At 39.2% G+C, this 25017-nt stretch overlaps 1 protein-coding gene across 1 annotated transcript in view; it reads left to right on the plus strand.

Annotated features, from left to right (window-relative positions):
- LOC139767082 (protein CEPU-1-like) overlaps positions 1-25017 on the plus strand; it is a 283063-nt gene that overhangs the window by 43879 nt on the left and 214167 nt on the right. The window contains exon 2 of the mRNA XM_071696053.1: positions 5647-5978. Coding sequence (XP_071552154.1) covers positions 5882-5978 — 97 coding nt within the window. The 5' untranslated portion in view covers positions 5647-5881. The remainder of the gene's footprint in view (positions 1-5646; positions 5979-25017) is intronic.

Raw genomic sequence — 25017 nt, forward strand, 5'->3', positions numbered from 1 at the left:
CATGATGGGACTGAGTTTTAGGGTCATGATGGGGCTGAGTTTTAGGGTCATGATGGGGCTGAGTTTTAGGGTCATGATGGGACTGAGTTTAAGGGTGTTATGGTAGGGGTTAACTGCAAGGGGTCATAATGTGTTTTCTCTCGAGAGGTCATGATGGAGTTTGACTTGAGGGCTGTCATATTGGTATTTGGCTCAAAGTGTGTCATGATGACACTTGACCCAAAGGAAAATGTGAAGGGTGATGCAAAAACCAACTTATAGACTGGTAAGAGACAGATTGACGTCGACTGGTAGCCATAGATTGTGACGTAAGTGGTCACAGCAGCTCAGCTGTAGCTAGTGTGTTAGTGTGTGGGTGTGTGGGTGTGTGTGTGTGGGTGGTGTGAGGAGGGGAGGTGGTAACCATCGCTGGTGACGGGTGATCAATAACCGATGCAGGAAAGCGTAGAGGAAACGGAGAAAAATAGAGAGAAAAAGGCGACAGAAAGAGATTGGAGGAAATATAAAAAGGCACTGAAAAAAGAGAGAGAGAGAGAAGAGACCAAGAGGAAGGCAGAAATAGACAGACAGAAAGAGAGAGAGAGAGAGGGAAAGAGCAAGATTGTGGAGCAGGTGTGTTTGAAGGAAGATGAAGCCGCCTTCTTTAGGAAGTCATTTTTTCCCCCCCGTTGCACCACCACTTACGGCTCCCTTGAGAGAGCTATAGAGGTTTCGTGGTGAGATATAACAAGGTGCAACGTTTGAGGTGAGGTTTACAGGCTGAGAAAGGCGATGAAGCGAATTTCTCTTATATCTAAGGTTAACTACAAGCCGATTAGGTCTCGTAAACTTTTAATGGCGTTTTTTGAGGAAGATACTTTGTTTGGTAGAATTGTTTCTCATGCTATATATATATATATATATATATATATATATATATATATATATATATATATATATATATATATATATATATATGAAGATGAAATCGCACTTCAGTAGGAGTTCATACAATTAAATTTAACATGTAATTTTTTATACATGTGGCACGACATGTTTCGTGGAGACAGTCTGCTTCATCAGGTGAGACTACTTAACAAAGTTATCTAAATCCCAGCATCATACTTGGTTCCCGCCGTCCAACACCAATCCCTCTAGGCCAACCAGTGCTCGACCTAAAAAGACTGGTGTGGAGCAGGGATGATAAAGCTCGGAAATCCTCCCCTCCTGCATTAACCTCCAAAAGAAGGAACAGAGGAAGCTGGCAGCTCACCACCTAACAACAAAAAATTTGAGAAATGTGAAGATCATTTTGACAGAAGATGGTAGAGAACTCTTTACGTTTCCATCATCCCTGAACTTGCGCGTTTGTTGTGTGTTAGTGATACGTGGAGACCTCGTAGACTCACATTATCTAAACAATTTTGTTTTTGAGATCACACAGATAACGCGCTCATCCCCTTTTAAACACACATTTGAAGCTATTGGAACTCTTTCAAACGAGAGCAATCAGTTCAATTTCGCCCAATTATTGCTTGGATTAAATTTCCTATGTTACGGAATGATTCGCAGAAATTCCCGTTCCGCATCGTATTTGGGAGAGAAACTGCCATCTGGACCTTTTACAGTAATTGTCAAGTGAAAATATTTCTCCTTTTAGTGCCCGAGCAGACAGCGCGTGTGAGCAGTCGAGAAATATATTGACTACATTGTTCTTTGCTACTCGAAGGTGATAAGCCCAGTAGCCAAATAACGTCGGTTAGTTTGTGAATGGATAGAACCTGCGGGCGAATTATTTCGGGAGACGTAGAATTGGTAAGAGGTAAATTTAAAACTGCAGGGAGGAGGATGGGAAATGACATGGTTTGACGAGGTGTTGTGAGAGTCGTCGACTATGCTGGCGGGTATATATAGAAAGGCGATGAAGCCATGGGTCCAGACTCTGTTCTTTTGTGTGTCTGTCGCCAGAGTGTTTTAGTACTAGTAGTAGTAGTAGTAGTAGTAGTAGTAGTAGTAGTACTAGTAGTAGCAGTAGTAGTAGAAGTAGCAGCGGTAGTAGAAGTAGCAGTAGTAGTAGCAATATATACGTTCTCTTTCAACTCACCAAAGTAAAGGTCATATGAGAAATGCGTTTAAAGTGGATAAATATATCATCTCACATCTTTATCCATACTGAAGAAAGACACTACAATGTTTTAAACCGGGCTAATTGAACTAAATATCTTCGTAAGAAGAAAATTAACATTTTCTTTTAAGATTTGTCCAGCTATGGGTGACTATATGGTTCACCGCCCTAGCTCCTGTGGTGAGCCCTACTAAGCCTACAGCAAGACCTCGGGACTCAGTCTACGTACGAGTACATTACCAGGACCCATAGTGTAGAGGTGTTGTAGTAAATGTCGACGGGAGTATTAGAGTCTCCAGCTCGGTGTGTGTTTACTGGTCTCCCGCAGGGATGGTCCATAGGGTATATGATGCCTCTGCTGGTCTCTGTTCCCTTGCGACTCAGTGTACCAGCCCTGTCCTTCTGTGTGACGGTGTACCAGCCCTGTCCTTCTGTGTGACGGTGTACCATCCCTGTCCTTCTGTGTGATGGTGTACAATCCCTGTCCTTCTGTGAGACGGTGTACCATCCGTGTCCTTCTGTGAGATGGTGTACCAGTTCTGTCCTTCTGTGAGACGGTGTACCGTCCCTGTCCTTCTGTGAGATGGTGTACCATCCGTGTCCTTCTGTGAGATGGTGTACCATCCGTGTCCTTCTGTGAGATGGTGTACCATCCCTGTCCTTCTGTGAGACGGTGTACCATCCCTGTCCTTCTGTGTGACGGTGTACCATCCCTGTCCTTCTGTATGATGGTGTACCATCCGTGCCCTCCTGTGAGACGGTGTACCAGCCCTGTCCTTCTGTGTGATGGTGTACCATCCCTGTCCTTCTGTGAGATGGTGTACCATCCCTGTCCTTCTGTGAGACGATGTACCATCCGTGTCCTTCTGTGAGACGGTGTACCAGTTCTGTCCTTCTGTGTGACGGTGTACCAGTTCTGTCCTTCTGTGTGACGGTGTACCATCTCTGTCCTCTGTAACATCATGTACTAGTTTCGTCCTTCTATTACTGTGACTACATCTTCTATAGAGTATTCTATTTTCCTTCCCTTCGCTGACACTTATGCTTACCCTCAGGTGATTAGTTTAACGTCAACTCATAGTAACCCATTCATATTGTCTGATATTTTTTTAATCTGTTCTGGTTGACAAACATATTTTGTGGTCAGTTCTCATTCTTTTGAGGTTTCAACGATAAAGTATCTGACCTTTCCCTCCTGTATTGTTCGATAATAGGTTCTCCCATGAATCCGTGAACATCCTGTTTCTGTTCTGTGTAACGAGTTAGCCTTGTTAATAACACTATACACGCCACTACTATCATTTGATACTCAGAAACTGCTTATCATCCCTCATGCCTTGCAAGCAATATCATCGAGTGTTCAATACTTCTCCCACACCCCCACACGTTAAGTTGTCAACAGCACCATAGAACACCACCAATTGATCACCCTTGTTTATCAAGGGAAAAAAAAAAACACACAGAAAAAAAAAAAGTATTACCAATGGTGTTACGGTGTTGGCCAAAAAAAAAAATGATTTTATGATCTCTTTCCGGCCATTCTTTTATCCCTTGACTCGAGGCTGTAAGAACAAAATACAATTTTCCCCACGCAGAATATATATATATATATACGTCGCATTGCTATTCTGAAATATCCCGTGTGTCCAGGTATGCGTCATGTAACTGTAACTATTGTATAGATTATCATGGCGTGAATATCCACACTCCAAGTGTGTGTGTGTGTATATATATATATATATATATATATATATATATATATATATATATATATATATATATATATATATATATATATATATATATATATATATATATATATATATATATATATACATATATATATATATATATATATATATATATATATATATATATATATATATATATATATATATATATATATATATATATATATATATATATATATATATATATATATATATATATATATGGACTTATATAAACACTTAAACAACCATAGTCATGTAAGAGTACAGCTAATGAGCACACTAAAAATTTTGAAAATAAATTGCGAAAGAAGTGAAAAATGTACACAAAAGAAATGTGGTGGAACAGTAGCACATACAATATAGATCTCGCACACCTTCATACGCAAACACTCACACGTACACAAACACTCACACGTACACAAACACTCACACGTACACAAACACTCACACGTACACAAACACTCACACGTACACAAACACTCACACGTACACAAACACTCACACGTACACAAACGCTCACACGTACACAAACACTCACACGTACACAAACACTCACACGTACACAAACGCTCACACGTACACAAACACTCACACGTACACAAACACTCACACGTACACAAACACCCACACGTACACAAACACTCACACGTACACAAACACTCACACGTACACTCCGCTATATTTTTTTCTACAGAAGAGAATGAAGGGGGGCTTGAATTTCCAAATTCCTTTTTTTTTTTACTTTTTTTTTTGATATGAAAGCGTTCCCAAAACAGAGAATAAACAGAACTTAATCTTGCTAGGGAATACATCTGCGCTGGTCGGGTGGGAGAGTCGTATATGTTGCATATTAACTATTATCACCGCTACTTATCTATCATGGGTCTGGTGGATAAACCATGAAGCGATTACGAGATATGATTTAGATCATGGTGTGTGAAAATCGTGAATTACTATCATCTTCATGGTTGATACGAGAATATTTATGAATATCTGTCATAACTGTATTTTGTCTACGAGATATGATTTAGATCATGGTGTGTGAAGATCGTGAATTACTATCATCTTCATGGTTGATTCGAGAATATTTGTGAATATCTGTCATAACTGTATTTTGTCTACGAGATATGATTTAGATAATGGTGTGTGAAGATCGTAAATTAATTCGAGAATATTTGTGAATATCTGTCATAACTGTATTTTGTCTACGAGATATGATTCAGATCATGGTGTGTGAAGATCGTGAATTACTATCATCTTCATGGTTGATTCGAGAATATTTGTGAATATCTGTCATAACTGTATTTTGTCTTCTATTATCAGAAACTGCATGAGAGGATGTTAAAGACCCTTGGATAAATGCGTTGGTCTGGGAGCAACCAGAGCGAGTTCTTTATGGCCAATGAAATAATTATGTGGTTATGAAGACGTGAGTCTTACCTAGCAAATGCAAACGCTATTTCTTTTTTTTTTCTTTTTCTTTTTCGACGTGTTCATCTCAGAAGATATAATGCAGCTTTATCGTACTATAGTAGATGATGCATGTGAATTATAACTTTGAAGCCGTTTCGCTTGAACATGTGGCCATTGTAGATATTTCCATTAAATAAATGACACTGGAACCTTGGCGTTTACGGAACATGTTGCAGGGGGAAACCTGTGTTTTATTGCTGTGTTGCAAAGTCACGGAAAACACATCAAAGTAAAGAATACATATGTATATCTTGTTGCAAATAATTGTGGGGTGGAAACACTGTGTCTCACTTCCATGTGAAACCTAGATAGAATATTATCATAGATCCTCACCAGGTACGTTTACGTACGTAAAGATAAGCGGCATGTAGACTATACACTGTGGACAAACATATGAAGCAGGGAAATGTGTTGTGACTATGACTTAATCACGATCATGAAATCAAGTGAACCTTCTTGGACTCAGAAGTGAATAATTCATCGACCAAGAGAAAAGAAAGAAAAAATCTTTTTTTTTTTTCTTTTCTTTCTCTCGGGGGCAACGTTGAGTTCGTAATTAGTGAGATAGCTGATGATGCCCTCAAGGACGTATACCATGTGCCTCCTGCTTCATCTGCTGCTTCTGCTGGCTTCCTCAGGACGACTGGCGGAGGGATCCCCAGACCCAGGTGAGTACATACCACTGCTACCGGTATTATGTTATCACCTGAGAGAGAGAGAGAGAGAGAGAGAGAGAGAGAGAGAGAGAGAGAGAGAGAGAGAGAGAGAGAGAGAGAGAGAGAGAGAGAGAGAGAGAGAGAGAGAGAAGAATGTCTTTAGATCCCCTTCAGGTATAAGTAATAAGGATTAAAGTCTAGTATAGAATACTATTACTTTATATATATATATTCTATAAGGCCAATGACAACTGTACTTGTTAAAAATCTAGATTTTTTTATTCTCAATCTTCTACATTTAAGTTTTCCTAAACATGAACTTATTGATGAACCACATATTTACTTGCGTAGTATGATTAAGAAGAATATGTGAATTCTGATGTATTCCAGTTTCAGGTCCTGTAGATAAAACTATACAGGCTTTTTCTTGATAATTGATTGAAGGGATGGGCTTCAATACAAGAATGTGAGAGGCAGATTGTTGGAGGAGTTTCTGGGAGGTAAAGTGATCAAGGAAACGAGAAGAAGGTAACAGAAAGTAAATAGGACGTTTACGTATCCTGGGGCTCACTCGAAGTGCTATACATTGTCTGTGTGTCTGAAGATTCTGCCATCAGTGAAAGCTTGTTCCTGGGTCTGCCATGACTGGCACAGGTCGGTTGTGTGTGTGTGTGTGTGTGTGTGTTCTCGAGGTGCCATTACTGGCACAGGGCGGCACGTGTGTAAGCGATGTGTGGTGGGATCTTGGGTGGATGTGTGTGTTGTGCAGAATGTGAAGAGTTTGTTCCTCCCCCGTTGTCTGTGCCTTTTATTTCTAGGAGTTATGCTCTTTGATATCGAATCGTTAATATATATATGATGAATGTGTAATTGCGCTTTTAGATCAATATGTACTGTATAGTATTATGAATGAATTATGAATGAAAAAATGCAACTGCAGATTTTAACACAGGTTATGATGATGGCACAAAATGCAGTATCAAAGTCTCTACAAATGAGAAAGACTAAAGGTCAGTCATAGACTATATCCTGTATACCTTCGTATACAAAGCTTATACATCAGTGAGGATGTATACAATGTTGTATCAGTATACATTCAGTGGGGATATGTACAGAGCTGTATCATTATACATCAGTGAGGGTGTGTATACAGAGTTGTATCGGTATATATCAGTGAGGGTGTGTATACAGATTTGTATCAGTATACATCAGTAAGGGTGTGTATCCAGAGTTATATCAGTATACATCAGTGAGGGGGATGTATACAGAGTTGTATCAGTATACATCAGTGACGATGTATACAAAGTTGTATCAGTATACATCAGTGACGATGTATACAAAGTTGTATCAGTATACATCAGTGACGATGTATACAAAGTTGTATCGTATACATCAGTGACGATGTATACAAAGTTGTATCAGTATACATCAGTGAAGATGTATACAAAGTTGTATCAGTACACATTCAGAGACACATCATCGAACCTGTCAAAGAAATGAAGGTAAGGCCACACTCCCTCGAGACCTGCCACAAACAAACATCAGAGCAGATACTCCTCTGGGTAAAACTCTAGTATTTCCCGTCTTACTAGAATTCCCCTTCGGGTCATTTCCCTCTCCATCTAAACCTTTCCCAAGTCCCCCTTTTCTTTACACAACGACAACCCAAACCGTCACTTTGTTGAGAGTGGAACTTCATGGAACCTTTCATTTCCTTGTGTACAAAGGTAGATTCTCGTTTTTCTTATACAACTCCAAAGCCTCTTCTCAGAGATAGTGTTTTCACTGGCGTCCCTCTCTAGGTCATCAAACTGATCCCACGCACTGGGGAAAAAAAACAGACTAAAGAGATGAGCAACATTTAAATGGAACTCTTTCTCTCCGGTGGAATCCGCTGAATTGGAAAAAAAAGACACTCGGAAAATTGGGGAAAGTAATTAGAGACTTGGCAGACTCGTAAAGCTGATAGAAATATTCAGGTTCCAGTATTACTGTGAATGTTTAGTGAGGTTTTGCCATTAAGCACCTCTACTGGACTGTGAAATTAAGATGTCTTGGTAATATCATGCCACATTTTTAGAATCACTATTCAGAACATTTACATATATTTTTTTTTCTTAATTCTATATGAACTGGTTATATGATGTTTCCGAAACTTAAGTTAATGGTGAAAGAATGTCTATATGTATTTACATATATTACATATTACACTTAGAGCGTGGATGTGAGCAAATGAAGCCATTACCTCATCCGTTATGTATATAATATATATATATATATATATATATATATATATATATATATATATATATATATATATATATATATATATATATATATATATATATATATATTAGAAGGAGTCTCCTTTTTGACTTGTATGAAATTTCATAAAGAAAATAAATCTGGAGCCATCAAAGGAAAGTTAGCAATTTCAGGTCAGATCACATTCTCTGTCATATGGGGTTGGGGTCTGTTGTGTGCCAGATGTAATCCTCTTAGTGGCTGTCAGGATTATGGGGTCCGGAGTCCACTGCCTTTGGAAAAGCTTGATATTAGGTTGTGTCAACAAATGAATACAGGTTTTACAATCTTTTGATTGAAACTAAAGTTTAACTTAGAGAAATAATTGAGTCATGACCCCAGTCCGTACAGTGGTTTTCACTAAGGGCATGATTAAGATTACGTCTGTTTTCTCTGTCATATCTAACTGCTTTCTTGTCCTTATTGATCGTAAATATTCTCTAAGATAAGATAAGATTACGTCTGTTTTCTCTGTCATATCTAACTGCTTTCTTGTCCTTATTGATCGTAAATATTCTCTAAGATGAGACCAGGCTGCCCAGAGTATAGGCCTTACTGCGCTATCTGCAAGGATTGCTATATAGTTCATGACTACCATCCTTTGCTATCATTTGATATATCTTGACAGGTATTTCGCATCTGTTGTCGGAACAGTGAGCTATCATTTACTTTCAGCATCTGTACGAAGATTCTTTCTTTACCAAATAGAATACGTGCCCTTTTTCTATATTATTTTCAGGCTACTTTGACTGACAAGTGCCTGAATATTTGAAGTTTTATTCAAGTTATATTTGGCTGAAGTTAATGTTTTACTAATGGACTATTTTGAGTATCTTAGATTTTGAGTTGGTCATTCTGTTATGTCTGATTCCTTTGGCTACATGTCCTCAAGCCTCTTGAAAACAAACTTGGGGCAACGTATATTCTTTTTTTCTTTGGTGTTTACTGAAAAAGGAATGACGATGAGTCTTTGTGACGATAGGCTTTTTATATTTTTCTTTTTCATACTTGCTCGCCATTTCCTACGTTTAGCGGAGCACCAGGTACATGCGAAGAAAGGGCTTCGTTCGCTCACATCCATTCTCTAGCTGTCATCTTAATACATCGAAATCACAACCTCTTATCTAGACCCCAGACCCTCCACAAACAATTCCATGGTTTCCCTTCCCTGCTTTCCTGGATCAGTCCAATGACAGCAAGTCGCCCCCCGTATATCACATCCCCCCTAATTCACCCTGTCCCCTACACTCATTTCACCCTCCTGCATATTCAAACTCCACCAGTCAAAATGGTTATCATTCCATCCTTTCATCTCCAATTTGGTTCTTTTGAACCATCCATCTCTGACACATATATCCTATATATGCTGTGATTTTCAGTGATCTCTTCCTTTCAAGATCGCTACATCCAAAGATCACATCTCTTCTATTTCCAGTCAACTGTAAACCTATTGATATGGCCAGGGGAGTTTCACTTACTGCAAGATAGTACAAATGAGTCCCAGTTATTCTCCCAACCTATAGAATGTTCAAAAATCTAAACAGAGACTCTTACCATTTAAGGATTCAGTGTTCAGAAAATGTGTAAGGCTCACAGTGATTACATTAAAGTGATATTCAGCCTCACCAACAGCATATGGTACTGAATGCACCAACTTATACCAAGGGATACCAATGATGGTAATGATAGAGTATAGAACATATCATGAAGACAGTGTAATAACGCATACAGTGGTCAACCTTGATACGCCTCAGTAGCCAAGATCACTATTCACACGAGAGCAGTTAGATATGGCTAAGGAAATACTACCTTATCTAATCACGCGGTAAAGACCAAAATATTGATCACAACAATGTCTCCTCATCTTTATCAAAAGTTTCGAATGAGAAACTGTAGAATTTACCTTCACTGATTGCACGGGCGGGCATTAATCCTTCCCAGAGGCAGTGGCCTCCAAACCCCCATCACCTTGGCTGATCTTAAGAGGATTATCTCGGGTACACACCTTACCCGAACCAATACGACAGGTCATATGACCAGACCTCATGATGCCAACCTTCCTCCGGCGTTGCCAAACTTCTTTCTGGATTTAATCTCATGTCACTTTACTGAAGAGGATCGTAGCGTTTAGACCAAATATATATATGTGTAGATCTACATATCTGCTTTCTATTTCTCTCGTGTGGTCTTATCTTTATCTATCGGGATGGCAAAATAGTTCTATATTGGCACGTTGTATATAAATATATATACTGTAATTTGCATCCAGTAATACGTTCATCTCCCACCTGAAACGAAGAATTAGCCTGTAGCATATCACCAGAATCTCCTTTGATGCTTTCCCCACAGTCGGTCGTCACATACAACACGAGTATTACTACCGTTGTCATCAATGCCGTCCCTTTAACACGCCAGCAGTGTCGTTTAAGAGGGCACCTGGAAAGCAATATCGTTTACGGCGGGACGGTTTCCTGGCGCAGGAAAATGACAGCGTTTCATTTCGTTTACGAGGCATATCACACTGAAAACTATGTATACGTATATCTCCTAAATCACAGGGAAGAAGTGCGTGCTAGATGCCATAGATATGAAAAAAAGAATCAATTTAGACTATTCGCACAGTCTCATACTTGTGTTAGCATTACAGATGCAATTCAGTCCTCAGTTAATCCTACCCTGGGATTCACCTTTCTATCTACTGTTGGATATATAGATATATACAAAGGAATGCAATGAAATTCACACAGTAACAGGCCATATGATGCTCCCGAGGTTGTTGTGATGTAGGAGAATATCAGAAACTCACAGAGTAGTGGGGTAAATGTTAGAAGGCACATAGGTCATTCATAAAGTCGGTACATCAGTAAATGGTTGATTTCTTCATATTTACAGAGCATCAGGCCGGGTCAAACCTATTTGTGTGTATATCTATCTATCTATCTATCTATCTATCTATCTATCTATATATGAATATATATATATATATATATATATATATATATATATATATATATATATATATATATATATATATATATATATATATATATATATATGTATATATATATATATATATATATATATATATATATATATATGTAAAACGTTCAAGACAAAAAGGGAAAAATAAAGATGAAAGCACACGTTCCTTATCAGAATCCAGAACAGGGCGGCCGGCGCTGCAGGAGATGGCAGAGAAAATTTGAAGGTGTCGACGTAGGAAGGACGCGGGAGGGCGGTGGTGCATGGGGTATAGAGGATGTGTGTTGCTAACCGGGGAAAAGAGAAAAGGAAGGGAAAGGCTCTGGTAGAAGGAGGAGAGTGCAGAGAAAGAAGAGAGAGAGAAAGAGAGAGAGAGAGAGAGAGAGAGAGAGAGAGAGAGAGAGAGAGAGAGAGAGAGAGAGAGAGAGAGAGAGAGAGAGAGAGAGAGAGAGAGAGAGAGAGAGAGAGAGAGAGAGAGAGAGAGAAATTGGCACGGCGTTTAACCGCTCCTGAAGCGGTCTGTAACAGGAACACTGCATTTTCCCCTCTCCTGAAATTCCACTTCATAAAGAAATGATGGGACTGGAAACCAAAGTAAAAGATGAAAGGAGCTTAATCCACGATACGATTCCCCGCAGGGGGCGGGAGAGGAGAGGAAAAAAAATTCCCTCCATGTTAATGAAAGGGGACGGGACGTGCGTGTGGCAAAATTGAAACTGGTTGCACGGTGCAAATTAGGAAATTAAATTTCCTTGTAAAAGAGGACATACAGTTTGCAAGGTTTAAAGAACAAATTAATGGCCTCCCGTAGCACAGAGATGAGGAGGTGGGGGATCCAGTGGACTATTTGAGCCAGTGGAGGGTAAAGCTGTGAATGTATTTTAGTGTTACACTATGGTGAGGGATGAGGGAAGGATATGATTTAGAAAAGGGGGTTTTCAAGTGGTGCTGTACCAGTGTTGTAAGTAAATAAATTCTTGATGCAGGTTTTGCATTAATGAGGACGAGGGTTAAGTCGAGGAGATATAGATAAGGGAACGATGAAGAAAATATGAACTTGCAAAGCATACATCAAGTGACATCATACACACAAGTGCTACGGAACAATCTCAAAGTCAACTACCCCTGTTACCTTACGAAATAGGAAAGCCTCACCATTTGTTCTGATACTAACACTCTCCCTTCCTATGAACCTGTAGAAAGATACTGTGGCTTTCTAAGGGTACTTTAGCAATTTCTAATGGCCATGACTGAAATTTCCACAATGGTGTGTTTCAATGTACAAATTCTATTTAGATTTCCAAGAAGCGTTCGATAAAGTTCGACATGAAAGGTTACCAACAAAAGGTAAGCCACGTAGCATAGATAGGATGGTATTCCATTGGTAAGGATAGTGGCTGACCGGCCGTAAATGTACAAAGAATAGTGACTGATGGTCGAGCTTCAGAATAGTTTGACGTGAGAAGTGGCGTGCCACGGGGATCAGTCTTAGGGCCGGTTCTCTTTCTCATCGCTATTGATCATAAGATAATGATTAGCTGAATTGTAAGATGTCGAAATTAGCAAACGGTACTGAGCTGGTAAATAGAAATGCAAAAGAACTTAAACGTTTGTAGTTTCAAACGGTTACAGACAAACTGATCGACTGGGCTCCGAACGGCAAATAGATTTTGACATCGGTAATTGCAAAGATTTACATCTCGCTAGTAAACACGAAAAGGCGAGGTATAATATGAATTCTCTTGAGCTGTAAACGATCAGTTAGGTGTAATGATTTCTGATGACCTAAAGCCAAGTGAGCAATGCACAGAAACGATAAAACGGATGAGCACAATTCTTGGATTGATAGGTAAGGCTATCCAGTTTAAGTCTAGGTAGATTATTCTCACTCTTAATACAAGTTACTGGTGCGTCCCCAACTTGAATACTTTGTTCAGTTTTGTTGAATATACTTGAAAAATTATATATATATATATATATATATATATATATATATATATATATATATATATATATATATATATATATATATATATATATATATATATATATATAGTATGGAGAAAATACATAGGCGAGCTACAAGATGATGCCCAAAATGAGAAACAAGTTTCATGAGGGTCCGACTAAATGGCTTTAATCTATTTAGCTTAGAAGAGAGAGGGTTCTGAAGTGATCTAATACAGGTATTCAGAATGATCAAAGGCTCGATAACCTTTGCATTAATGTGTTTTCTTTCGTAAAAAGGCTGTGATCTGCTCACACCTATTACTGTTCAGTACTGCTAGATAGATAAAATCCGCCTCTAGCATTGGGTATATACTGTTAAGGATAGATATAGCTAACCCTAGCAGTGGTATAGGTAATAGACGCTTTATCCTCTAAGGTGACATGGCTTTTCTTGGTGACACAGAGTTGTGTAAATGTGTGAAAGCGTGTAAGAGGAGAACCCTGGACTAATCTGGGTAAGAAGAAAATGGATTACACAAAGTGAGAGATGATCAGCGCTTATTCACCTGTAAACGTTCCTTAGCGTCCGATCATCTTTTATCCCTGGTGACCCAATTCTGCCAAGCCATCACTCTAGGATACATGGCGTCTTCGATCTTCGATCTAATTGCCTAGACATAAGACACGTACCACAGAGGAATGGAATACCAGTGACCTCTTTACACATAACGTATCCGAACCACACCTCACTCACCTAATCTGATCAGTCATCGAAGGCGTTCGCTTCGAGTACATGACTTGGGCAGAAAAGGTACTTACTGTTAAAGATAATTAAAGTTCAAAATATGTGATTCTTGTGTGATTCGCTTCGCGCCTGAGTAGCTTTACCTGAATCGTGATTCTTCGCCCTAACATCACTGCAGCTTATCCTGTCAGTGAGCTCGCTTCTTGTTCCTGTGAGATAATAATCCTATAAACGTATTTTCCTCTTGAATGCATTATCATCTCTACCCTTCAGATAATATCGTCCTGGATTCCTACACCATCACTTGCAAAATAGCCTCTCGACTTAATTGAGTGTTTGGGCAATAATTTAGTGCACACTTGGCTGGCTTTGATCCTCCGTGATCAGACCCGGATCAAAAGCAGTGTAATGCTGTCCTAACACCAGCTAATGCCTAATGTCATTCCAAGACCAGAAACTTAGCTTCTCACTGATTTACCTGGGTCATCACTTCAGAAACTCCTGCTCCCCTAATGTGCTAGTCGATGTTACACTGATGTATTTAGGATGGAAGCTCATATCTTATTCCTGTGAATCCACGGGCAAAATGAAACACGATAAGTTCCCAAGTGCACTTTCGTGTAATAATCACATCATCAGGGGAGACACAAGAGAGAAGTATAACAGTCAGTTGATGTACAACGAAGAGACGTAGCTAGGACGTCATTTGGTAAACATGCAATTGTCCAAGACAGACGACGAGTGTATCATAAACTTATTATACGGACAAGAAGGTGAATTGTTTACAAATTTTATCAACAATAAAGTTATCCAATTTGAATAGACCATCATTGATATCAAGATTATAATTCTTTGAGTATATAATAATGATAGCGATATATATATATATATATATATATATATATATATATATATATATATATATATATATATATATATATATATATATATATATATATATATATATAGTGGAACCACAAGTCAGATTCGTACGGTGATGTGGGAATGTCAAGATGGGGCGAGTGCGGTGCACTTGAGCAGCAGTTCTAAGTACTCCAGTGACGTAGTTGCATCGTGGGTGTGAAGGTGTTGGGATATGATGAACTGGTGTTTGTAGTCTTGTAGAGATGGGCGATGTCCAACGCATAACGAGAATGTAAATACGCGCGTGTGTGTGTGTGTGTGTGTGTGTGTGTGTGTGTGTGTGTGTGTGTGTGTCTGTGTGTGTGTGTGTGTGTGTGTGTGTGTGTGTGTGTGTGTGTGTGATATATAGAAATTCATTTTATATTTTCCTGCAGTATCAGATATTCACTTCTTTTCATTTCGTTGCGTTTCCTTGTTATGCCTTACTGTAGCAGCTATGTTTTTCCTTTTATTTTCTTATCTCATGTGTAAACAGGTCCAGTTTAAACCGAGAGTTCACCTCAAAGACTATACTTTCACTACTGAAGAAATATACAATATTTGCCTAAGTGTTTCATGATATATTTCAAAGTAATTCCTTTTGCATTATGACTTCCATGACTGGCCTAGTTTCCTGCATAGATGATCTATATTTCCCCCCCCCCCATTTAGATCTGAGCTCTAGATCCTTTCCGTTTCATTATCTGCCAGGGACTTTTATCATTCATATCTTCTTTTACGCTTTTGGACAAATCTTGTATCGTTGTTTTAAAGGAAAAAGACTAGCGATATCATTTTCAGCGAATTTCGTGTCCGTCGACGTGTTTACATATTTTCGGTCATCATTACCATGGCAGTCGGCGAATGCATCTAATGGCTTCTGTGAAACTCCCGCGCCAGCTATTTCCAAGATGTCGTTAGTTTACCCATTCCCTAGGTCGCATCTCTGACGTTCAGTACGTCCAGAAATTACGGTGCGCACGAGTTGAGGCGAATGGAAACAATCAGTCTCCACCTCGGATTTGCCCGACGCCAAGTGTTACATCTAGAAGTTTAACGTTATCTCCGGCGGTATCTTGATTAGGGCTTTGGAAGCCATTGGGCTGATGGCCGCGCTTACCTGAAGTACCAATAGAGAGTCACACAGCACTGCGACGTGATCAAAGATCCTTCAGGATGCAGGGGAGAAGGTGTCAAGAATCCTCCAAGGTGTAAAGCGGTGTACCAAAGGTACTTCAGGATTTCAAGCGAGGGTTCCAGGGATCATTAAGGATCCAGTGTCAGACTTTGTACTTATGGACATTAGAATTCAATTTCCACCCGTGAACCTAGTTTATCCGATATCAGTTCGAAGCTTCAGAATAGCACTTTCTGTCGTAGCCTTACTTTCTCCAGCTGAGTATCGCTTGTGAATGTTAATGACATTTGATGCAGCTTATCGTCAGAGTCATATATTCATCTGAGAAACAGAACTGGTTCCAAGATTGATCCCTAAGGCACCCCACTTGTTACGTCTACGTCATTCTGAGACTTGATCGTCAATCAGTATACTTTGTTCATAACTGTATCAACCAATTTTCTAACCCAGTGAGGTAAAATCTCGTCTATATCATGTGACTTAACTTTCACCTATAACCTTTGATGTGGAACTTTACCGAACGCAGAGCGATGATAGATAGTGGTCCTTGAGGATGTATAAGGTATAAGGGACCTCCTCAAGAAAACAGAAAGATGTTACTAGAAATCCCTCAAGACGCAGAGGGAAGATAACAGGGACTCCTTCAGGATGCAAGGCGATGCTACCAGTGCTCCCTCATGACACACATGACAAAAGGACCAAAAGCATCATTGAGGATAAAAAGCAAAAGTACTGACCATCCTCCAAGATGGAGAAAGAATGTACAGAGGATTCTCAAAATCTATTCTTTTCGTGTTAATGAATGTGGATTGATAAGACTACAGTCCTTTCTTCTTTATGCCAGCATATTGTGAGGACTTGTATAAGTCCGCAAAGATTTTTCAGCTTTAGTTAAATGTGGATCAGTAAGTCCATGACCTCTGCTTGAATATAGAACCTTGCCTGAGTCTGAGACTCTACAAACACACCTACTTTTCTTCTGCTTTCATAACTTTCTCTTAATTACCGAATTCCCAGGAACTATTCCAACACACGCCTCCCAAATTCTTAGATTCTGAAAACTCTTCCCTCCAGTCAACAAGCCAAGGAAAGATATAGTTTTACACCCAGCCACCGACCAAAGTCTGCATACTTTTTGCCCGTTTTGTAAAACATGTGACTGGAAAGTCCGTAGACAGTTCGTAGTGTTTTTGATATGTAATTTGGAAAGTTATAAACTTTCTGTTCTTTGCTCTGTGTTTACAGATCTTTGAAATGGAAAATAGTATTTACAGAAATATATGCTTCATTTCAACCATCTATCTTTTTTTTTCAAAATCTGTCAGTTAAAAAGATAAATTGTAAAAGGAAAAAAAAGGCATGTAATCAATACAAAGTAAAATTCGATTGATCTCTATTTGCATTATAATGACAGGAAATTACACTGCCTAACAGTGAATCAGGACTGGAACCAACAACACCGACTATGAACTGAAAACAAGCTGCAATACGGTCAGTTAGAAATACACTAAATCCTCTCAAATCCGGACTGATTCCAAGCTGGGATGGACAAGATCAAACGAAAAATCAGGGATGGACTAATATTCCTCTACAACTGTTTACATCAAGTTATTCTCTTCCACAAAACTGAGGAAAAAAACGATAAAGATAACTAAGATAAAGATAACTAAGAATTATGATTCAAATATTTACCAGATATGTTGAGAGAACGCTGAGATCCAAAGGCTGTTCTAGGTTATTAATTTGTACACATACACGCATACACCCCTGCACCCTCACTCACATACAGACACGCACACTCAAACAACACGATATTGTGTAAGCAGTGATACAGAGGCGATCGGTAAAACACCAGAAACCATCTGTGACCCAAGGAAGCTCTGGGGTGATCTTGGTCATATTGTACGATGAGGGGCTGGTCATGAAAACCAGTGGAATCCATACTTGTCGATATTCACCAGGGAGCGCAGCAGCGCGCTGTCAGTCCTTCCTATGAGATCTAAGAGCGAAAAGGGATCTGAAATTCATAGACAGGATCGTGATCGTGTTTGGCCACAACGGAGGGTGTGTAAATGGATTCAAATGCTCCAAAAAGCGACAGTACATGTCTCGTTGACGAGTCTATTGAACATATACGCCACTGAGAGCAATATATTCATCAGGTTAATTTACTAAAGTCCAAAAGATTCTATTCTAATTTCTCCTAATACCCAACTGACCCACCAAAACAACTGTCGATGACCTCCAGTAAGCCTTGGCGTAATGCGTACATTGTATACATTACGCATTGTACATCGTATACATTACGCATACCTCATCATGGTTATGAGAATACTTTACGTCCGCCCTCAGAGCTCAGCCTGCCAATGTATTCTTATGTTGATGTGGTAAGAGTAACTAAGTATCTCTTTTCTCTAACCTTTCTTCTTTGAGCTCCGTTCTTCCCAATACTTTCCCTCTTCCTTCCACGGCCAGCAGCCTCTCTCTCTCTCTCTCTCTCTCTCTCTCTCTCTCTCTCTCTCTCTCTCTCTCTCTCTCTCTCTCTCTCTCTCTCTCTCTCTCTCTCTCTCTCTCTCTCCTCGTTAACTGTTCTACTTCCATCCTTCCTTAATCCTCTTCCTCTACACTTATTACACATGAGGGACACCGGGCAGATTCTCCATTAAAACTTTTAGAGGCTTTATAAAGTGCATTATAAGAAGATATCACACACACACACACACGCACACACACACACACACACACACGCACACACACACACACACACACACACACACACACACACACACACACACACACAAATAAACAGATAAGAAAACATTCGTGCATTTTCATATATATGAGTGTGCGTTGAGAATGCATTTATGAGAGAGAGAGAGAGAGAGAGAGAGAGAGAGAGAGAGAGAGAGAGAGAGAGAGAGAGAGAGAGAGAGAGAGAGAGAGAGAGAGAGAGAGAGAGAGAATGCATGTATTTGTCTTTGCACATATCTACATTTTACACATGATTTATGGTATGTGTGTGTGTGTGTGTGTGTGTGTGTGTGTGTGTGTGTGTGTGTGTGTGTGTGCGTCTGTGTGTCTGTGTCTGTGTCTGTGTGTGCGTCTGTGTGTGTGTGTGTGTGTGTTTGTGTGTGTGTGTGTGTGTGTGTGTGTGTGTGTCTGTGTCTGTGTGTGCGTCTGTGTGTGTGTGTGTGTGTGTGTGTGTGTGTGTGTGTGTGTGTGTGTGTGTGTGTGTGTGTGTGTGTGCGTCTGTGTGTGTGTGTGTGTGTGTGTGTGTGTGTGTGTGTGTGTGTGTGTGTGTGTGTGTGTGTGTGTGTGTATGTGTGTGCATGGAGGTAAAGTCATTTGAATTATTTAGCCTTCCACTTTCTAGACCAGTTCCTATCTCAAACATCCTTGCCTTCCCACCCTATAATACACGAACGCCCTCCCCCCTGCCAGTAACTCTCTTGGATATTCCCCATATAGTGACAGATTTACCTTTAAAAGGAAGCTATCTGCGTCCCTCTGGAAGGCCCTAACTCCCAAATTAAAATTCTGGTGCACTGTAAATCTGGGCAATTGCAAATCTGGGTCATTGTAAAAGATTAAGACCCTTTGACAATGACTAACTTAAGCAGCAAATGATATTGTTCAAAACATGGACTGCAAAATGATGTGAAAAGATTTCCAAGTCTGTAAATGCATCCTGCAGATATACTGTAATCTTTATGTAAATTTATTTTGTTTTCCTGTATAATTGCAAAATAGTTTCTGTGTCCCTTGGGATATCATGGTTTTTAGAGATGCTACAAAAGAGAAAAGATCACTTTAGAGTTTTGTGGAGATTATGCGTGTGTGTGTGTGTGTGTGTGTGTGTGTGTGTGTGTGTGTGTCTAAATACCTATTCATAATTATCTACTTGTACTGGGAGTCAGTTCAAACCTCATGGGGCTCCATTTTATGAACATTTTCGACCATCATACAACTTTCTGAACTACTTTCTGCTGTCCACAGTTACTATAATCTTGATAAGTTTCTTTCGTTCGTCCTCTGCTCCTATGATATATATAAAACTGACTCTTTACATCCTTTCTAACATGTTCTTCTTTCGAACAACTCTAAACTCTAAGTCATAACGCTGATTTGAAAAGCCTACATGTTGTGATCAGGTCAGCTCTCACGTCTCTTTCTTCGATGGTGGACCAATTTAAGGCCTCTGGCCTCTTCCTGTAAGTCTTCTCTCTCAGTTCCGATAATGCCTTTGTAATCCTCCTCTGGACCTTCTCTATTGGTTCTCTGTGTGTCTTTAGATGTGGTGATCAAACAATGAAATACTCTCACTTTGATCTTGAGTGAACTTCTTTTTCTAATGGATTTTTAATCCTTGCCAGCAGACAGTTCTAATATATATATATATATATATATATATATATATATATATATATATATATATATATATATATATATATATATATATATATATATATATATATATATATATATATATATATATATATATATATATATATATATATATATATATATATATATATATATATATATATATATATATATATATATATATATATATATATATATATATATATATATATATATATATATATATATATATATATATATATATATATATATATATATATATATATATATATATATATATATATATATATATATATATATATATATATATATATATATATATATATATATATATATATATATATATCAATATATATATATATATATATATATATATATATATATATATATATATATATATATATATATATATATATATATATATATATATATATGCAAGGAAGTGAATTCATTATATTCACTGCCCTTTATACAGTGTCATGCAGCGGGAATACGATTAATGTTGCTGTGTAGTGGAGGAAGCCTTACTGGCTCATGCACGAGTGAAGAGATCTTGTCTAATAGGATTAAAACTCTTCATACATCTCTTGGCATCTTACTGTGTCCAGAAGCTAATAAGCTTTACGCGTGTTTTAGCACACAACTTTTTTTCTTTAAACGAAGTTTCTCTTATTGTTGAACTCGGGTAAAACGACCAAGAGCTCATGTCTTTGAGAATGACTTTTTTCATGCAGGCCTAGTGTTGATCATGACGTGGGCTGCTCTGAGGTTTTGAGAAGTGAAGGTGTCGTAAAAGTGGAGGTGTATTCTAACTCCATCTTACTTTCCGAGGTAAAAAAAAAAAGCTACAGAAATGAGGAACCTCAACGCTGTTTTGCATCCCACTTTGAACGTTAATCAACGTTTTTCTTTTGATTAGTTTGAACGATACATACATACATACATATATATATATATATATATATATATATATATATATATATATATATATATATATATATATATATATATATATATATATATATATGCAAAAAGTGGGATGTGAGTGTGTGAGGAACAGCAGTGAGCAGTGAAGAAAAGAGGAAAGAGAGGCGTAAGGAAAATGTGAAATATATTAGAATTAATAAGTATCTGCTTTGAAAAATTTGCGTGAAAGATACCTGGCTCTAAGAGACCTCGAAATAGCACATAATAGGGTTGAGAGAGATTCTTTGCAGAAGGCGCTATGAATATGTGGTGCGGGAAGAGAGCTACTACATGCAGTGAGTAGTTATCATTGGAAGAGTGGAGCGTATGCCCGAGTAGTAGGGGAGGAGGATAAGTGGTTCTAAATGAATTGGAGGATCCTGAGAGATGAGCCGTTTGATGTATGCAGATGACACGGTTTGGGTGGCACACTCGAGAGAGGATCTACAGAATCTTGTGTGTGAATTTGGAAGTGAATGTAATTGGAGGACGTTGAGAGTTAATGTGAATAAAGATAATGCAATGAGGTGTAGTGGAGGAGTACCACTGTCATTTAAAGAGAAGTTGAATATATCTAAATGTCTCGACGCTGTCGTATGGATGCGAGTTTTGGGCCCTGAATGCAAAAGAATGGAAACGGATGAATATGTTGGAAATGAAATACCCGAGAGCAATATTCAGTTGGATGAGCATTGAACGTATAGATGATGACAGTGTGAGCGAGTCTGATTGAGAAAGAAGACCAAGGTGTGCTTAAATGGTTTGGACATAGGGAGATTATGAGGGATTAAGAACCAATAAAGAGGATCTACTTACCAAAAGTGGAGGAAGGGATAGGAGAGAGATCGAGAAGCTGGTGGAAGGCTGGTGTGGAAGAAGGTTTGAGGTGCTGGGACCTGAATATTCAGAAGGATAAGGGCCGTGCAAGGTAAGAGCAATTTGGAGCAATATGATATATGGGAGATGACGCTCTGTCAGTTGCCTGAGCCACGGCATATGAATCGTGCAGGGAATACCACGGAATTGATCTAAAAGCTTTGACTGTGGATAAAGTGCTCTGGTTTCGGTGTATTATACACGACAGCCAGAGATCTAGGGAGTAGATATGAATGAATAGAGTCGCTGTTACCTTTGATCCTGGCACTACCTCTTGGAAGCAGGAAATGGCAAACGAGTAAGGGATAGATATATAGAGAGAAATAGATAAATATATTATTATTATACTTTGTCGCTGTCTCCCGCGTTTGCGAGGTAGCGCAAGGAAACAGACGAAAGAAATGGCCCAACCCCCCCCCCCATACACATGTGTATACATACGTCCACACACGCAAATATACATACCTACACAGCTTTCCATGGTTTACCCCAGACGCTTCACATGCCTTGATTCAATCCACTGACAGCACGTCAACCCCGGTATACCACATCGCTCCAATTCACTCTATTCCTTGCCCTCCTTTCACCCTCCTGCATGTTCAGGCCCCGATCACACAAAATCTTTTTCACTCCATCTTTCCACCTCCAATTTGGTCTCCCTCTTCTCCTCGTTCCCTCCACCTCCGACACATATATCCTCTTGGTCAATCTTTCCTCACTCATTCTCTCCATGTGCCCAAACCACTTCAAAACACCCTCTTCTGCTCTCTCAACCACGCTCTTTTTATTTCCACACATCTCTCTTACCCTTAAGTTACTCACTCGATCAAACCAACTCACACCACACATTGTCCTCAAACATCTCATTTCCAGCACATCCATCCTCCTGCGCACAACTCTATCCATAGCCCACGCCTCGCAACCATACAACATTGTTGGAACCACTATTCCTTCAAACATACCCATTTTTGCTTTCCGAGGTAATGTTCTCGACTTCCACACATTCTTCAAGGCCCCCAGAATTTTCGCCCCCTCCCCCACCCTATGATCCACTTCCGCTTCCATGGTTCCATCCGCTGCCAGATCCACTCCCAGATATCTAAAACACTTCACTTCCTCCAGTTTTTCTCCATTCAAACTCACCTCCCAATTGACTTGACCCTCAACCCTACTGTACCTAATAACCTTGCTCTTATTCACATTTACTCTTAACTTTCTTCTTCCACACACTTTACTAAACTCAGTCACCAGCTACTGCAGTTTCTCACATGAATCAGCCACCAGCGCTGTATCATCAGCGAACAACAACTGACTCACTTCCCAAGCTCTCTCATCCCCAACAGACTTCATACTTGCCCCTCTTTCCAAAACTCTTGCATTTACCTCCCTAACAACCCCATCCATAAACAAATTAAACAACCATGGAGACATCACACACCCCTGCCGCAAACCTACATTCACTGAGAACCAATCACTTTCCTCTCTTCCTACACGTACACATGCCTTACATCCTCGATAAAAACTTTTCACTGCTTCTAACAACTTTCCTCCCACACCATATATTCTTAATACCTTCCAAAGAGCATCTCTATCAACTCTATCATATGCCTTCTCCAGATCCATAAATGCTACATACAAATCCATTTGCTTTTCTAAGTATTTCTCACATACATTCTTCAAAGCAAACACCTGATCCACACATCCTCTACCACTTCTGAAACCACACTGCTCTTCCCCAATCTGATGCTCTGTACATGCCTTCACCCTCTCAATCAATACCCTCCCATATAATTTACCAGGAATACTCAACAAACTTATACCTCTGTAATTTGAGCACTCACTCTTATCCCCTTTGCCTTTGTACAATGGCACTATGCACGCATTCCGCCAATCCTCAGGCACCTCACCATGAGTCATACATACATTAAATAACCTTACCAACCAGTCAACAATACAGTCACCCCCTTTTTTAATAAACTCCACTGCAATACCATCCAAACCTGCTGCCTTGCCGGCTTTCATCTTCCGCAAAGCTTTCACTACCTCTTCTCTGTTTACCATGTCATTTTCCCTAACCCTCTCACTTTGCACACCACCTCGACCAAAACACCCTATATCTGCCACTCTATCATCAAACACATTCAACAAACCTTCAAAATACTCACTCCATCTCCTTCTCACATCACCACTACTTGTTATCACCTCCCCATTTGCGCCCTTCACTGAAGTTCCCATTTGCTCCCTTGTCTTACGCACTTTATTTACCTCCTTCCAGGTATATAAATAGATAGATAGACAGGCTGAGACACAAACAGTCAAATACACAGTTTTAAAAGATTCTTTTTCTTTCTTTTCTTAAAGGTATCATTGTTGGACGTCATTTTCTGTAGGGATACCGAGCCGGAGATTTTGATAAACAGGATTATGAGTAAGGCTCTCGGAACTCACATATATCCTCCCGAAACAACAGGTTTTGGAGGGGTAACATTCCACCTGCACTCAGCAGGGACGTGGGAGTATGATAGCTATGTACCAACTCGCTACATCTTCCAGTGATGTCGTGTCATCTTTCAACATGCCTCTCTCATTGTGGAGGGACTGTTCAAGTGATTCTAAGGCAAAGCAGAAGTTTTATATTCAAAGGTTTGCCTTTTTGTCACACCGATCATATGTTGAGGGAGGAATTCTATATAACAATGAAGTGCTTCTGAACATTGCCAATATGGTAGGAATTTCCCACTGAAAAATTTCGCATGGTAAAAACGAGGACAGTGTTTCATGATATTATTTCATGTGAATGTATG

This window comes from Panulirus ornatus, chromosome 59 (genome assembly GCF_036320965.1).
Source record: "Panulirus ornatus isolate Po-2019 chromosome 59, ASM3632096v1, whole genome shotgun sequence".
NCBI lineage: Eukaryota > Metazoa > Arthropoda > Malacostraca > Decapoda > Palinuridae > Panulirus > Panulirus ornatus.